This window comes from Mustela erminea, chromosome 1 (genome assembly GCF_009829155.1).
Source record: "Mustela erminea isolate mMusErm1 chromosome 1, mMusErm1.Pri, whole genome shotgun sequence".
Classification (NCBI taxonomy): Eukaryota; Metazoa; Chordata; class Mammalia; order Carnivora; family Mustelidae; genus Mustela; species Mustela erminea.
In genome coordinates this window covers 67655162-67672573 of record NC_045614.1, presented here as the reverse complement: position 1 = coordinate 67672573, position 17412 = coordinate 67655162, and the positions used below count along the sequence as shown (strand labels likewise).

The window sequence follows — 17412 nt, the reverse complement described above, 5'->3', positions numbered from 1 at the left end:
GAGTCTGTGTCAGTTTTTGGTCCCAGGCTTTCAGAAAAAATATTCAGTGTCACTTGCTAAAAATGACAGGACAGACTACTCAGGACCATTACAATAGGTATTAAGGATCATACCAACACAATTTTGCAATGGGGATTAGGCTCAACTCCAAATACACCATGGCTAAGTGAAAATTTGGAGTCGAGAAGCAGGTTGGGGATGAGTGAACGCAAAGTTACTATGAAGAAATTACAAGGAGGTAAGGCGGGGTGGTTCCGGCAGAAGTACCCAACAGAATTCTTTTTTTTTTTTTTTTTTAAAGATTTTATTTATTTATTTGTCAGAGAGAGAGTGAGTGAGAGCGAGCACAGGCAGACAGAGTGGAAGGCAGAGTCAGAGGGAGAAGCAGGCTCCCTGCGGAGCAAGGAGCCCGATGTGGGACTCGATCCTAGGACGCTGGGATCATGACCTGAGCCGAAGGCAGCTGCTTAACCAACTGAGCCACCCAGGCGTCCCCCCAACAGAATTCTTTTGAAGACCCGCCAGGGTGACCAGACATCACCTGGGGGGAGGGCAGAGGCTAAGGAACCTGAGCAGTTAAGGAGGTAGAAGGCTTTTGCTAAAACTGAATTTTACAAGAAAGTGCACAGATGGGTCTGGAAGGTTTGAGATCTGACTAAAGTTTGGTCAAGCAAAGAATCTTTGTCATTACGAAACCAGCAATCTCCACTTTCTGTCGTTTGAGACACTTGCTTTAGGAACCCAGCTCCCATGCTGAGAGAAGTCAAGACCACACGGAGAGTCCACTGTGTAGGCATTCCAGCAACCCCAACTGAGGTTCCAGGGGACAGCCGACATCAAGCGGTAAGACACGTGAGTGGGGAAGCCTTTGAGAGGACTTTAGCCCAGCCATGCCACTCCGCCCACAGGACAGACAGACCCTGAACGAGAATCATCTAAGCCCAGTGAACCTCCAAAACCATGAGCGGTAACAGTAACATGATTGCTGGCTGTTACCGGGACTGAAAACCCAGTTTAACTCAGGCTCGCCATTATGCCCACCGCAATCTGCAATTGGGAGACAGCGGGAGCCCTTTTCAGAGGCGTTGATTGGCCTACACTCATGTCAATCCAGATTTTCTGCCCATTTGGCTTTTCAGTCCGCGCCCACTCCACCCCCATTTGTAGTTTCGGCAAAACCCAGAGACTACCCGGAAAGACCACAAGCGAGCAAAAGACCTCCAGGAGCGGAGTTTAGGGCGGCTTCCTCCGGTGCGGCCCAATGAACTCTTTCTTTCGGCAGCCAATTCCATCCTCGAGACCGCCCAAGAGGAAGAACGTTTTGATTGGTTGTTTAGTACAGGGGCCCAGAGACTCACGGGAGCCTCGACTAAGCACTTGCCATTATTGTCCCGTTCGCCTGTCAATCATCCCGCCTTTCTGAATGGGCGGAAACTGGCCGCCCTGCGGGCACCACCTCTTCCTGGGCTGGAGTGCGGGGAGGCTTTGGGCCGCAGGGGCTGCGAATCGGCCGCGTGGGCGGGGCTGCGTTGCTCCGCCTGAACAGTTTCTCGGTCCCGAAGCGCCGGGAGTTCCCCGAAGCGCCCGGCCGTGCGGGGCGGTCCCGAGCGAGGATCGAAAGCGGGGGTGGGGGCGGGGCCGGGGCGGGGCCGGGAGGAGGCGGAAGCGGCGAGAGCGCTCAAGCCGCGGCCATATAGGAGCAAGCGTCCGGGCCGGCGGAGCGGCGGCGGCGGGGTTGGCCGGGGTGGCGGGGAGCTTGTACCCGGGCGGGTGGGCCGAGGGCCGGGGTCGAGACCGGGGATCGGGTGACGGGCGGGCTGAGCTCCCGCCCCCGCGCGGCGCCGGGGAGGATGCGGCCGGGGGCTCCGGGGCGGGGCGGGCGGCGGCGGCTGCAGCGCTAGCGGCGCAGGGGGTGGGCGGCGGCGGCATGAGGCGCGGGGCCGGCGCCCGCGGGAGGGAGGCGCTGCCGGCGGCCCGGCCGCTCCCGCTGCAGCTGCTCGCCGGGCTCGCCGTGCCCTGCTTGCGGGGCCCCGGACGCTCTCGTCCCGGCCGCCGCCCGGGCCGCCTGTGGTGACCATCCGCCGCGCCGCCCGAGGCTTCACCCGCGCCCTCCCTCAGGGCGCGCCCGCGGAGCTCCGGCCCCAACGCCTGCTCGCGGAGGCCGCGCCGGGCGGCGGCGAGGCCGGAAGATGGCCTGGGTGCTCAAGATGGACGAGGTGATCGAGTCCGGGCTGGTGCACGACTTCGACGCCAGCCTCTCGGGCATCGGGCAGGAGCTGGGCGCCGGCGCCTACAGCATGAGGTACCGGGCGCCCTGGGCCGGGCGGGCGGAAGCTGGGGTCTCCTTGGGGAAGGCCTGCACGACCCCGGGCCTCTGCCAGGCGCGGCTGCGCCCAGCGATGCCCGGGCCTCCTGGCCGCGGGGTCCGGGCCCTGCCGCGTGGCGGTCGGGTCCAGGGAGCCCCGCGGGCGTCTTCCCACCCGGGTGGCAGGCGTGGGAGGGCGGCCCTGCAAGACGCAGCGGGAACTGCTTCTGAGAGCTGAATTTTTGCTGTGAAAGTGGCCGGCTGTTAGGATGGCTTGGGTTGGTGGGGGAAGGGGCTTCCTTTTCCTTGGAAGTGATTTACAAGTCCCTTGGAGCTTGAATAGTGTACGAAATGGTAGAACTTGTATTGGGAAAATACTCCAAGGTTTTGGTTATCAGTTTCTAGTCTGTTCTACATTGTAGTCTTTCCTGGTTGCAAATTTTAATCATTTGCTGTTAACAATAGTAATTATAAATGAAAGGAGACTCGGGGGGAAAAACCCCTAACTTGGTGATGGGTTTTGATTGTTTCAAAGTGAAATTTTTCATTTTGGTAACCACTCTCTCGGGCTTTTTTTTTTTTTTTTTTTTGAAGAGGCTTTAAGATGCAGTGATTGCACAACAAACAATAGTTTGTTTAGTCTCTGCTGCCTGTACCAGCAGCCATTCATTTTGTTTAATGTTGAAGGTTGAAACAGATCACAGCTTAGTTTCTGGCCTTTATCCTGAAGAATGCTGTATTGGGTATTTTATGTTTTTGTTTTTAACTTAGGTCAGTTTGCTGGCTCTTTATTTTTATTTTTAGCAGCTATGTTGAAATACAGTTTATGCAGTATAAGTTCACCTGATTAAAGTGTACAATTCCATGGTTTGGCAGCTTTTTGTTAAGGCGAATTGAGATTTTCTGAATGTGTTCTTTAAAGTAATGCCTGCTGTCTTTGAAGTGCTGTCCAGTCCTCTAGTAGCTTTCGTACATCTCACTGCAGCTCTCAGGGAGGACAGAGAGCATAAATGTCCTGAAGAGAGACTTGGGGGTCAGCGCAGGCCTGGAATGGTGGGGGGGGGTGCACCCTGAAGAAATTCAGCTTTTATATTTTAAAGGCAAACTCTGGGTAATAAAGAACTCTCAGAAAGAAGGAGATGTTTCTTAGAGTGTGGAAGTGTGTGGAGGAAAACCATTGGTCACCAGACTCTGACCCTGATTGGGTATGTGCTCCTTTCCCTGAACTTGGCACTTGCTGTCTGCAGTTGTGCAACTTCAGGGCTGTGGATGAGGTGGCTTATTTTCTAGAACAGCTGTCTCAGTTGAAGAAATTGATTTATTGAAAGTCATAGGGTCATCCCACACAGACAGTGATTTCCTAGTTAAAACACAGACCTCAGATGCCATGCTGCTCCTGGAGACCAGTTAAGGCACATGAAGGGAATTTAGTGTTTTTAGGTGAAAAGTTGCTTCTCGGGTCTCAGTTATGGCTAAATGTAAGTTTGTGGCCAAGAATTTTGCTTGTTAGGGTTATCTTGAGCTTTTACTTTTTTCCTAGAGTTTTATTTCTTTTAGTGACCCAGCCAGCTAATGAACTTTTGTGTGTGTTTTAATCTGTGAAAAGGAAAGAAAATCATGATTTTAATCTTTCCCTGACCTTGTTCTTAAAATAATGTCTGACATCTTTATGATTATGGGTCTTATACAACACTTGGCCATGGGGAAACTTTCCATTAAATGTTTTTAGTTATTGCTTACATGGTGTGTCATTTAATCTAAAATTTCAGGTATTTTTGAAGGCAAGTACCAGTTTTTAAGGAGCTTATTTAGGTTTGTTTGTTTGTTTTCGTATTTAATTGTATCCTCAAAACTGAGCAGCTGATGAGAGTTCTTGCTTGCCTCTTGCAAATTCAAGGGCCTTTATATGAAATTCAAACTTGGGTAGTTCCAAAATGGACTTGATACAGATTCAGTCTGAAGTAGGCTTTACGCTGTTGGAGGCCTTCTTTAGATTGCACTTCCCAGCTTGGACCAGGAGTCCTAAGAAGGCTGGATCTTAGGAGTGCCTGGTATGTCTCTTCTTCATGGGCAGGTAGTCTCTTTTCATATCGCATCAAATGGGAAGTAAGGCTTTGATGCTTATCTTTCTCTTTGATTTCTTTTTTCTAAAGTTCAAGAATTAAACTCAAGGTGCTGAATTTGAAATTATTGGAAAATGACTTCTTAATGAAATGAAAGGCTGCCTACAAAGTAAATTTTTTTAAATTCCAAAGTGAAGTATGCTTACTATATTTGCTCTTTGGATGGTTTAAACCACCCTTTTTATTTTTATTTTTTAAAGATTTTATGTACTTGTCTGACAGAGAGCACAAGCAGGGGGAGTAGCAGGAGAGGGAGAAGCAGGCTCTCCACTGAGCATGGAGCCCAGTGTGGGTCTTGATCCTAGAACCTGGAGATCATGATCTCAGCCAAAGGCAGACACTTAACTGATTGAACCTCTCAGGCCCTGTAAACCACCCATCTCTAAAGACTTTTTAAGAAATGGTTTCCTTGATTTGGGGGTAGAAAGATGGTTTCTCTCAGTAGTTTGACTTAAAAATCTGTTTGCGTTAGGGCACCTGGCTGGCTCCGTAGAACGTTGGCTCTTGATCTCAGGGTTGTGAGTTCAAGCCCCCAGGTTAGGCATGGGACTTACTTTAAAAAAACAACAACAACAACAACAAACAAAACTACTTGCATTAAACTGCAGGCTGATAGTATTAGGCTATGCTGTGACAAATTTTTGATACTGTCTCTTCTTCTTCCCCTCCTCTTTTTCCTCTTGGCTCTGTTTCATTTTCTCTCTCTGTCACCACCCTTCTCCCTTCCTTCTGTGTGTACTGGTGTACCACATTTATATGTGAGGTATGAGCTACTACAGATTCTGTTTGGAGTGAGGCAGGTCATAAATGTTTTTTAGAATCTTAGTTATAATATCAAGATTCTAGAGATGGATGAAGAAACCTTAGAAACTTCTAAACCAATCCTTTTATTTTAAGTGAGTAATCTGAAGCCCATTGATGTTACAGTATTGGGATCCAGTGACCTGCTAGTGATACTACCATTCCAAATGAAGGCTAAGCTTCCCCTCACTGAAGGAAGGCTGAAACCCATTGTACCTTGAAATCTGGGTCCTTCATGTTTTCTGAAGTAAGGGACAGATAACTAAATGACCTTTAGGAATTAGCTCATTAAGACTTTCTTAGGAGGGTCTTTCTTACCTCCTGGTAATTTTCTTCCCATCTTACTGTTTACATGAAATTTAAAATCTATAACAACTTAATTTTTAGGACTTAGGAAGTACTGTGATCTCTTTAGATTACACATAAAATATTAATTATTACCTTGCAGAAGACATTGGCCACGTAGACTGGGGAGACCTCAGGTTGTGTGAGGCTCTTGACCCCGGTTGTCTAAAAGATGTCACTGGAGGTTCTTGATCTCATCAGGAGAAAGACTTGAAGGACAGACACTACACAGAAGTACGAGCAGGAAAGTTTATTAAAGCAAAAGTATGCTCTCAAAATATGAATGCTGGTGGGCTCCAGGGAGTGTGGCATCTGTTAGGGTTTGGATTTCTATCCACACCCAGCGTGGAGCCCAGCACAGGACTTGAACTCACAGCCCTAAGATCAAGACCTGAGCTGAGATCAAGAGTTGGACGCTGAACCAACTGAGCCACCCAGGTGCTCCTGGGTTTCTCTCTTAACAGTTGTTAACAAGAGGGTGGAATATTCATCACTTGAGGAAGGAATTTCTTGGAAGCATAGCCTTTTCTTCCTTATTTGGCCAGGGGTTTCCTGTCATGATACCAGTGTTGGGGAGATTTTAGGTATGGTAATGTAGTGTAATAATAAAGGAATAGTGTGAACCTTGGCCTACTTTGTCAGCCATCTTGGACCTGTCTGGTTTGATCCAGTTTCTTGTGGTTTTGTTTTGGAATGCTGCCAGGACGGGCCTCTGACTTCCTTATAGTTGGCAATGACTTCCTATATGCTGGCTTGCAGACATCCTATTAGAACCTAACTAACTGCGTACTCTAAAACCATTATAGTTATTTCCCGGGAAATGATAGGCTCACTTTTTCATTTTTGAGGAAATTTCTGTCACATAACCAGGTCTGAATAATCACAGTTTGTTAGTTTTTCCTTTAAGTTAAACTAACTTTAACTTCTGTGAGAGAAACTGCTCAGTCAGACTCCAGATCAAAGATTATTAAGGTGGCATAAAAGCTTTCCTTGAGATAACCACTGCACTTCGGTGTGCAGCAGAAATATACCTACCCAAGAACCAGTATATACTAAATTAATCATTTTTATGCAGTGATACCACTGCCTTGATTTGGATAGTTTGGATCCACTGCCTCGATTGATGTTAAAGCCCTAGCAGGTTTAATCACCATTGGTTGAGTGCAAATGTCATCAACGTGATAAGGGCAAATATTGTTTTAGTATTGTTCTGAAAATAGGTTTGACCTCCCAAATCCCCTGAAGGAGTCTGTTTCCTCAGGATACCACAAATCACACTTTTGAGAATCTCTGGTTTAATGTGTTCATATAGTTTGGATGCGTAAAATGTTTTCTTCTAAATTAAAGTAAACCCATTATTAAAGCTCGAAGAAGTTAAGTAGCCTGCCACAGTGTCATTCCACAAATGGTGGAGCTAGGATTTGAAGCTCCAGAGCTGGTGTGTGACTTCTTTCCATTGCACCGTTTGGCTGCCTACCAATTAATAGAGAGGTCCATCATAGAACGTGATCTTTGTAGATGGGAGAAAAATCAGCCAGGAAGGCTATATATATTTTTTCTTTTTCTTGTTGTAGCTTGCTTTTTTTCCCCCTCCAGGACCTTGCCGAACTTAATAGTTCTCCCCCCAACCTTTTTAAAGATTTTATTTGTTTGGCAGAGAGCACAAGCAGGGCAAGTGGGAGAGGGAGAAGTAGGCTCCCTGCTGAGCAGGGAGCCAGATGCAGGGCTTGTTCCCAGGACTCTGAGATCATGACCCAAGCTGAGGGCAGACGTTTTAACTGACTGAGCCACCCAGGCTCCCATGAACTTAATAGTTCTAATAATTTGTAGGATCTCATACTTTGTAGTTAGACAATATCTTTAAATAATGGTAGATTTGTTTCCTCCTATGTGATCTTTACATTTCATTTTCTTGCCTTGGTGTGTTGGTTAGGGCATCACTGTAGTGTTATTTAGAACCAATAAAACTTGAGTTTTTAGTCATAATGATTTTAGAGAGTGTTCCCAAAGTTTCATAAACAGGTTATCTTTGTTCCTAAATGAGATTGGTCTTCAATTTTCTTGCACTCCTGGTATTTTTTTTTTTTTTAAAACATCGAGGCTGTTGGGTATGATAATAGCCATACCCATCACATCAGTTTCATGTGAGATGGATAGCTTGCTCTTTTTATGTGCCATAAGTTTTATTTATGTATTTATATATGTATGTATGTAGGCAGGCTCTATATCTAACATGGGGCTTGAAGTTACAACCCTGAAATCAAGAGTATTGTGCTCTGTGAACTGAGCCAGCCAGGTGTCCCTAAACAGTTTTTTATGAGCTGAGACTTAATTGTTCAAGATTTTGTAAAGTTCACCTGGAATACAGCCTGGATTTGGTGATTTTAACTTTCTTGCACAAGTAGATATTTGACAGTACCGTAATTTATTTGACATAGGAGTATTCAGAATTTGTGTATCTTGGCAAGTTGTGGTAATTTTAAATTTCACCAAAAATTGTCTGCTCTGAGTTTCCAGATTTTTTTTTTTAAAGATCTCTTCAATGTTTGTGATGATGCCTTTTCTTTTACTTTATATACTACTTGTGTCTTTTCCTTCTTTTGTGACGTATTTCAGAGGCTTGTATCTTCAGTGCTTCTCAAAAAGCCAAATTTTGGCTTTACTTTACTTTTCTGTTGGATTTTCTATTTTACTTTTGTGGTCGTTTTCTTCCTTGTTTCTTGATTGCTCTTGTTATTTTCCAACTTGTTTGGTTGGATGCTTTTTTCTTCTTTGGTTTTGGTGGTGGTTTTCTAACAGATGCATTTAAGGCTATATATTCAGCTAAGTATCTCACAGGATTTGAAGGCAACGCCTTTTTTTCATTCAGTTCTGTTGTTTTCTTTTTTATTTTCTTTCTTTAGTTCTTCATATATCCTGGACCCTAGCCTTTGATCATGCATATATGTCATAAATACCTCACCTCTGTGACATGCCTTTCTGTTCTCTTTTTGGTGGCTTTTGAATGTTCTTGATTTTTTTTTTTTTTTAAAGATTTTATTTATTTATTTGACAGAGAGAAATCACAAGTAGATGGAGAGGCAGGCAGAGAGAGAGAGAGGGAAGCAGGCTCCCCGCTGAGCAGAGAGCCCGATGCGGGACTCGATCCCAGGACCCTGAGATCATGACCTGAGCCGAAGGCAGCGGCTTAACCCACTGAGCCACCCAGGCGCCCTTGAATGTTCTTGATTTTGATATGGTCAGATTGACTAATCTTTTCACTTATAGTTGGTCTTTCCTTACTGTGAGTGTGTACGATATTCTTACAGTCTTTTCTAAAGATTTATTACTTTAATTTTTTATTTTTATATATTTTTAAGATTTTGTTTTTTATTTATTTGACAGAGATCACAAGTAGGCAGAGAGGCAGGCAGAGAGGAAGGGAAGCAGGCTCCCTGCTGAGCAGAGAGCCCGATGTGACCTGAGCTGAAGGCAGAGGCTTTAACCCACTGAGCCACCCAGGTGCCCCAATTTATTTCTTTATATGTCACACCTAAGTTTACAGTCTGTCTGGAGTGATTTTTTTTTTCTTTTGTTTTTGGTAAGGGTAAGGTAAGAAGTAGGAGACCAATTGCACTTTTCCCTGTTAGAAAAGACTTTTTACTTGAGCCTCTTCACAATGACATTCTGTTTTAAATCAACTGTCCAGAAGTGTGGAGTTCTGTTTCTAGATTCTGTATTCTGTCCTTGTGTTCCTGGGGAATACTCAACTACATCATGCTTTGTCATTATACTCTCGGATTCGATTTGTTAATTCTTAATTTGGGTCTTTGGCCTCTATATTTATGACTGAAATGAGCTTTTCATTTTCATTTTTAGTTCTGTTTGTAGCTAGTTTTGACTTCAAAGTTACATTAGACTCATAAAATGAGTTAGTGTATTTATTCTCTTTCTGTTCTGTTTGAAGACTTTCTGCGAGAGCTGTCTTTGAAAGTTGGACAGAACTTGCCTATAAAATCATTCTAGGGCAGGAATTTTCTTTGGGGGAAAATTTTTAGCCACAATATCAGTCTCTGTAGGATTATTTTAAAAAGACTTTTGTGTCTTGAAGAAAGTTTTTGTAAGCTTTTATTTTTGTAAGTAATCTCTACACCCAACACAGGGCTTGAGTGTACAACCCCAAGATCAAGAGTCACATCCTCGGGCACCAGGGTGGCTCAGTGGGTTAAGCCTATGCCTTCAGCTCAGGTCATGATCTCAGGGTCCTGGGATCAAGCCAGGCATTGGGCTCTCTGCTCAGCTGGGAGCCTGCTTCCCCCCTCTCTCTCTATCTGCCTCTCTACTTGTGATCTCTCTGTCAAAATAATAAAAAATCTTAAAAAAAAAAAAAAGTCACATCCTCCATTGACTGAGCCAAGCCTTGGTGCCCCTGTGTCTTAAAGAAAGTTTTGATAAATTATTTTTCTAGGAAATTGTTCATCTTATCCATAGTTTCAAATGTGTTGGCATAAAGTTGGTAGTGATATTCTCATCTTTTCAGGTTTTTTTTTTTCTTTAAGATTTTATTTATTTGAGAGAGAGGAACATGAGTAGGGGGTGGAGGGAGAGGAAGAAGTAGACTCACTGCTGAGCAAGGGAGCCCCTTGTGGGGCTTGATCTTTGGACTCTGAGATCATGACCTGAGCTGAAAGCAGATGCTTAACCAACTGAACCACTCATGCAACCCTCATTTTTAGTTTTTATTGGTGATAGCTCCTTTTTTATTCATACTTATTTGTGCTTTCTCTTTCTGAGTTATCTCTCCTAGACAGATACATATAAATATAAATTTTGTAGGGCATATTGGACCAGACCCCAGACCTTTTGTGCCCTTCGTATTTATTTGTTAAGACTACAAGAAACTCCAGAATTTTAGGATACTGCTTTTCTCCTGCGTTTTGGTCAGCACTGTGGCGCTGCACCCCCTCAGTTCTTTTTTTTCTTTTTTTTTTTAATTTATCTGAGAGCGTGAGCGCACATGTGCATGCATCTGCGAGCACGAGAGGGAGAACCAGACTCCCCTCAGAGGAAGGAGCCCGATGCAGGGCTCATACCCATGCTCCTGGGATCATGACTTGAGCCCAAAGCGGACACTCAACTTACTGAGCCACCCGGCCGCCCCACACCTCCTTAGTTCTTAGCCATCTCCCCTTACTTGCCTGTTCCTAACATCCTTCCACCTTGCCTTCTGGAACCTTTAATCTGCCATCACATGGATTGAATTGTGTCCCCCAAGAGGATATATTGGAATTCCTAACCCTCAGGACCTCAGAATGTGACTTTATTTGAATAAGATTTTTATAGAGGTAAATCACCTAAAAATGATGTAATGAGGACAGGCACTGGTGTCTTTATAAAGAGAGGACCTTTGGGCACAGAGGGAAGATTAAGTGAAGACCTACAAGGGGAAGCTGGCCATGTAATTTGGAGGGATGCATCCACAAGCCAGGAAGTGCAGGACTTCACCAAACACCAGGAGCTGGGGGAGAGGCCTGGACCAACTCTGCCAGGAACCTTATTTCAGACTTCTAGCCTCCAGAGCCGAGAGATGTACATTTCTGTTAGTTTGAGCCACCCAGTTTTTGGTATGTTGTTACGGTAGCCTGCCTGAGGAGACACAGGCAGTTTTGTCTCATAATGATATCTTCATCTTCCTGTTCCTTTGGAAAGTAGGCAATCCTCCCAGTCTATATTTTTCCTCTGAAGCCCTTGCAGGTGGTGGTGGTTTATTTCCATAGGCCTCCTGCTGCCCCAGAACATGAAGGAAGTACTTCTCACTGTTACTTTTAAGCTATGCTCCCTTTCTCCTTCCTTGTAAGACCCCCAACTTTGAATTTCATGTTACCAAATTTCAACCAATCAGTCACTCAGTTATTGCAGTCATCTTTTTTTTTTCAGTGTTCCAAAATTCATTGTTTCTGTACCACGCCCAGTACTCCATGCAATACATGCCCTACTTAATACCTACTACCAGGCTCACCCAACCCCCCACACCCCCTCCCCTCCAAAACCCTCAGTTTGTTTCTGAGTCCATATTGCAGTCATCTTAGTGATTTCTGGGTCAGTCCTCATTTTTAAAATTTTAGGTCCTGGTTCACTGTCATTATCTGACGCTACTAAATTCTCGGTGATTTCAGAAGATATCCAAATGGACCTTCCAGTACCCTAGCATTTCTGTTCCCTGTATCTCTCTTACAGTGGGATATCTTCAGCTTCTCAGTCCTATGATCATATGTTAGACCTTGATATTTCCAATCACATATAATACCAAATTCAGAGTTCAGTGTTAACTACTACCTTTCTACCTTTTCAGCTCACTCCCTCAGTACCTTCCTCTTGCTGTCATTTGGCCCACCTACGATTCTTTTTTTTTTTTTTAAAGATTTTATTTATTCATTTGACACAGAGAGATCACAAGTAGGCAGAGAGGCAGGCAGAGAGAGAGAGAGGAGGAAGCAGGCTCCCCGCGGAGCAGAGAACCCGATGCGGGACTCAATCCCAGGACCCTGAGATCATGACCTGAGCCGAAGGCAGCGGCTTAACCCACTGAGCCACCCAGGCGCCCACCACCTACGATTCTTGATTCGACTCTACTCACCCTTTTTCTTTCCTTTTTTTTTTTTGCAATTTATTTATTTTAGGAGTGCCTGGGTGGCTTAGCCATTAAGCATCTGCCTTCCGCTCGATTCATGATCCCAGGGTCCTGAGATTGAGCCCCACATTGGGCTCCCTGTGGTGGGAATCCTGCTTCTCCCTCTCCTACTCCCTTTGCTTGTATTCCTCTCTTGCTGACTCTCTCTGTCAAATAAATAAATAAAATCTTAAAAAAATATATGTTTACTTTAGAGAGAGCTCATGAGCCAGGGACAGGCAGAGGGAGAGGAAGAGAAGCAGACTCCCCACTGAGTGCGGCTCCAACTCACAATCCTGAGATCATGACCTGAGTCAAAAGCTGGAGTGAGCCACCTAGGTGCTTCACATCCTCTTGAACACCTTTTTTTCCCTTCAGCCAGTTTTAATTTTCATGGACAGTCGTTGTATTTCGTTGCATATAGCTTTGTCTCTCTTGCCCTATCTTGCTTTATTTCCTTCCCATCTTTTTTATTTTAGCAGAACTGTAACCCTGATTAAATGTGATTTTTCACTTCCTTTTAGTCACCTAAGCAGTTGAATGTGGTCGAAGAGTACTGAGTGGTCTCACTTGAAGTTCACAGCCTTAGTGTTCCAGTGCATCCTTTTGCCACTGCGTTGTTCCCATAGTGGCCTTGTCCACTGCTCCCCATCCCAGCACTCGATGACTCCAGGACTCCTTGGACCCTCCTACCTCCCACCACATCCTCCCCATTCCCGCTTTCCACTGATTGAGTCCTTTACTTTGTACTTCCTTCTAAGCTTAGATGTTTTTCTTGACATATTTAGGTGTGGTTTTCTTTTTTTTTTTTTAAGATTTTATTTATTTATTTGACAGAGAACACAAGTAGGCAGAGAGGCAGGCAGAGAGAGTGAAGCAGGCTCTGCACTGAGCAGAGAGCCCGATGCGGGGCTCGATCCCAGGACCCCGGGATCATGACCTGAGCCGAAGGCAGAGGCTTTAACCCACTGAGCCACCCAGGCGCCCCATTTTTTTTTTTTTTTAAAGATTTTATTTATTTATTTGACAGACAGAGAACACAAGTAGGCAGAGAGGCAGGCAGAGAGAGAGAGAAGCAGGTTCTGCACTGAGCAGAGAGCCCGGGTGTGGTTTTCTTTTATTTGTCCTGCTTTGGTTTTTTGGGCTTCTCCAGTCCTTGAATTGGTATATTTCATTAGTTCTGGAACTTGCTCAGCCTTTAATTCAAATACTTCCTCCGCAATATTTTTCCCTCTTCTAGAACTTCAATTCAGTGGAAAATCTCACTATATCCTTTCTTTCTCTTTTGCATTTTCCCTCATTTCACTCTGCTGCCTTCTGAATAACTTATTTTTGCCTATATGCCGGTCTACTTATTCACTCTACTCTACATTTCTGTCTGAACTACTTTTAAAGCTAAGTTTTTAATTTTAGCAATTTTGTTTTCCAGTTCTAGAAGTTCTATTTGGGGAATGCCTGGGTGTCTCTATCAATTAAGCATCTGCCCTTGACTCAGGTCATGATTCTGGGGTCCTGGGATTGAACCCCGTATCCAGCTCCCTGCACAGCAGAGAGCCTGCTTCTCCTCCTCCTGCTGTTCCCCTTGCTTGGGCTCATTCTTTGTCTCTCTGTCAAATAAATAAATAAATGGAATCTTTAAAAAAAAATGAAAAGTTATTTGTTCCTTTTCAGTTTTGCCTACCCTTAAAATTTCCTTTTCCTTGCAATCTTTTTGGGCTTGTCTTTTATTTCTTTAAACAGAATAAGCATAATTTTATAGTATGAGTCCATTAATTCTAGCATCTGAATTCTTTGAGGGTATCAGTCTGTGTCCAGTTAGGAAGATAGAAACCATTTAGATGTTTCAAGCAGAGAAAGATGTAGTGAAGTATTAGTTTGCAAAGGTGCTAGAAGGGTTCGGTGCGTTGGGGGAGGACTTCTTATCTGGTTGCTCCTGGGCTAGCTGCTGAAGGCATGACTGCCCGGAAACTTCCTGTAGCACAGTCTGTGCGGTTTCCTGCCTCTCTGTCTTTTCCCACTGCCTTTTAATTTCCCATCAATGCTTCCCTTGTACAACTTAGCAAGACTTCAGCTGGCAAGAAGTCTTATATATGTAGTTTCAGACCTCGAACCCTCTGCAACAGAGGCAGAAGAGAGCTGAATACCAACAGACAGATCTGGAACTGGGTGTAGGCCATCTGTTGTTTTTGCTATTGGTTCTTGCTCCCAGAGTCTTGTTTGTCTTTGTGTGCCTAGTTATTTTTGGGTACTGGCATTTCAGAATTACTTGTAATAATTTGGAACCTTGAGAAACTTTTCATTTGGTTGTCAGATCCCTGGGAGCTCTACCTGTTGGGGATATGGGATTATAAAAACAACAGAATACTAGAACTTTCTTCAGGTTCACCCTAGTAGAAATGGTGATCTTAAATTACCTAGGCACTTGGTTTTTTCCTTTTAGTAATAATTGGTTATTAATGTTGCAGTTGGTTCATTGGTTCAGGAGGTACTGGAGACCCTTCTTTGTGCTTAAATGCTGGGGTGAAACAAATTTGGGGAGATGGTTATGTATTTATGGGTGATAGAGATCTAAGTCCTTTGTACTGTGGGAAGGTGATGAGCTTTTTGTGGATAGATAGAGCAGGACAGGAGAAGTTGGGAACATGGATGCGAGGACTGCAGCTGTCTGGCTGTCACTGTGAAGGTGACATTTAAAGGGAGTGCACTAGAGGGACATCAGCAGAAGAGTAGAGCCAAACCCAAAGCCAGTGACAGGGTGGGAAAAAGGCAGGGTGGGAGGCTGGTGTGGGGGGCAGGGAAGTGAGGGCAAGTGAAGGAGGGAAGAACAACGTGAGTGGGTTCTTGAAGGGACCCTAGTTGAAAGACTCTAGCTGAGGGAGAGAGTTCAAAGGAATGAAATGATCTGGCTTATGTTTGATGAGGAACACTGACTGCTGTGTTGACAGGAATGCATTTTCTAATGAAGTTAAAAATTAATTGGGATTTCAAAGGAAAATGATCTTTTTTTTTTTTTAAGATTTTATTTTCAAGTAATCTCTATACCCCACCCAACTTGGGGCTCAAACTTACAACCTAGAGATCAAGAGTTGCATGCCTTACTGACTGAGCCAGCCAGGCGCCTCTTTTTCTTGTCCTTTAAATACTTACATATATAGAACATAAGAATGTATATATTTTTTTCATCTACTGTAGAACCATTTTGACTGTTATAGTTGTTTTTCATGAAGAGAGTTGTTCTCAAGTCTTAAAGTACCTCTTTTAAGTCACCTGAAAAGTTTCTATATCTGCCACAAGGTTTTATATCTGTGCCACTTAGGTGACCTCTAGGTTGTGCTGAGAAGAGCCATAGAGGAGGATTGGCGACCATTGCTGTGTGTTTCTGTTATACTTGTATGCTTAGAAGCATTTTGACAGTTTCCAGGGATAAAGAGGAGGACTAGTGGGTAATAGGTCTCTGAATAATCAGTCTGGTGCTTTAATAGAGTATATGCAGGGAGGGGGGAGTGCAATGCAGGTTTTTTCTCCCATCTTATTTATTTCAACATTTTGTTCTAAGTTGAATTTAATTAAAATGGACTAGCCAGATATCTTACTTAATGGCCTGTAGATATAAAAAAGGAAAGCAAGCAATTCAGACAAACCCTTGCTATTGGTGTTGATGTAGTACTTATTCATTTGGTTATATTTTTTAAAAGATTTATTTTAGAGCAAGGGGGAAAGCATAGGGCAGGGGGAGGGGCGGAGGGAAAGAGAGAATCTAGAGCAGACTCCTTGCTGAGCAGGGCTCGATCTCACAACCCTGAGATCATGATCTGAGCTGAAATCAAGGTCCATACCTTAACTAGCTGAGTCATCGAAGCACCCCTCATTTGGAGATTTTATTATTTTACTTTTTGTTGAGGAACGAACATGGAAACATTATCAAGATACAGAGGTACAAGTCCGTGATTTATCTCAAAAACAAATACCTATAACTCATACATTAATGATGGGAATGTAAAAATGGTGCAGCTGCTTTGGAAAGCGTTAAGCATTTCCTCAAAAAGTTAAACAGTAACCATATAACCTAGCAGTTCTACTCCTGGGCTTATATCCAGGGGAATTAAACATATGTCTACATGAAAAACATGCAGCTATTCATAGTAGCATTATTCATAATAGCTAAAAAATGGAAACAACCCAAATGTCCCAGAATGGATAAACACAGTGTGGTCTATCCATACATAAGGGAATATCGTTCACCCCCAAAAAGAAATGGTGAAGTACTGATATATGCTACAACAGGGGTGAACTTGATAACATATTAAGTAAAAGAAGACCATATGATTCTATTTGTATTAAATGTTTACAAGACCAGTGCTCTAACCCCTGAGCTATGGAGCCAGCTGCTGTATTAAATGTTTAGAATAGGCAAATGCATAGAGACAAAATAGATCACTGCCAAGACCAGGGGTAGGGTTGGGGGATAGGGCTGGGGAATGACTGCGAATGGGTGTGAGATTTTTTTTGAGGTGATGAAAATGTTCTGGAATTAGATAGCTGTGGTAATGCACAACTCTATTAATTTACCAGAACCCGTCAAATTACACACTTTAAAAGGGTGAATTTTTATGGAATATAAGTTATATTCGCAGCTCTTTTTACAGCAAAACAAAATAAACACATCCATGTGTGTTTGGGTTAACAGAGAATATAGAGAGTGCCCCAGAAGCTCCCCCCGACCCTCCTCCCTTCCATCAATGCCACAAATTATTCTTGGGGGAAAAAATAGCAGCTGTTTCTACTGCTGCTGTTGCCTTGCAGAAGAAGCCATTGTTTTAGACTAAGCATGAAGCTTTATGCTCTCAGTGTTTGCTAGGCCTTGCAGGGTACTTTTTGTAAAGTACCATTTTAATCAAATGCTTCTTTGTGATTTTATAGTACCAATATGACCTACCTTTCAAAACAGGTAGCTATGCACTCTTGACTTGCTGTCTTTTTAAGACTCTTTTTTTAGATTTATTTATTTCAGAGACAGAGAGGATGCGTGAACATGAGAAGGGGGAGGGTCAGAGGAAGAAGCAGACTCCCTACCAAGTAGGGGCTCAATCCCAAGACCCTGGAATCACGACCTGAGCCAAAGGCAGACGCCTAGCCGACTGAGCCACCCAGGGGTCCTACTTGCTCTTGTTTTAATAGAAATAATATGG

The 17412-nt window shown here is 43.9% G+C and overlaps 1 protein-coding gene across 2 annotated transcripts in view; it reads left to right on the top strand.

Annotated features, from left to right (window-relative positions):
• Window positions 1-1955: 1955 nt before the first annotated feature.
• UBP1 (upstream binding protein 1) overlaps window positions 1956-17412 on the top strand; it is a 57119-nt gene continuing 41662 nt past the window's right edge. For both annotated transcript variants that reach the window (XM_032302873.1, XM_032302793.1), the window contains exon 1: window positions 1956-2302. In XM_032302873.1, the coding sequence (XP_032158764.1) occupies window positions 2190-2302 (113 nt within the window). In that variant the 5' untranslated portion in view covers window positions 1956-2189. The remainder of the gene's footprint in view (window positions 2303-17412) is intronic.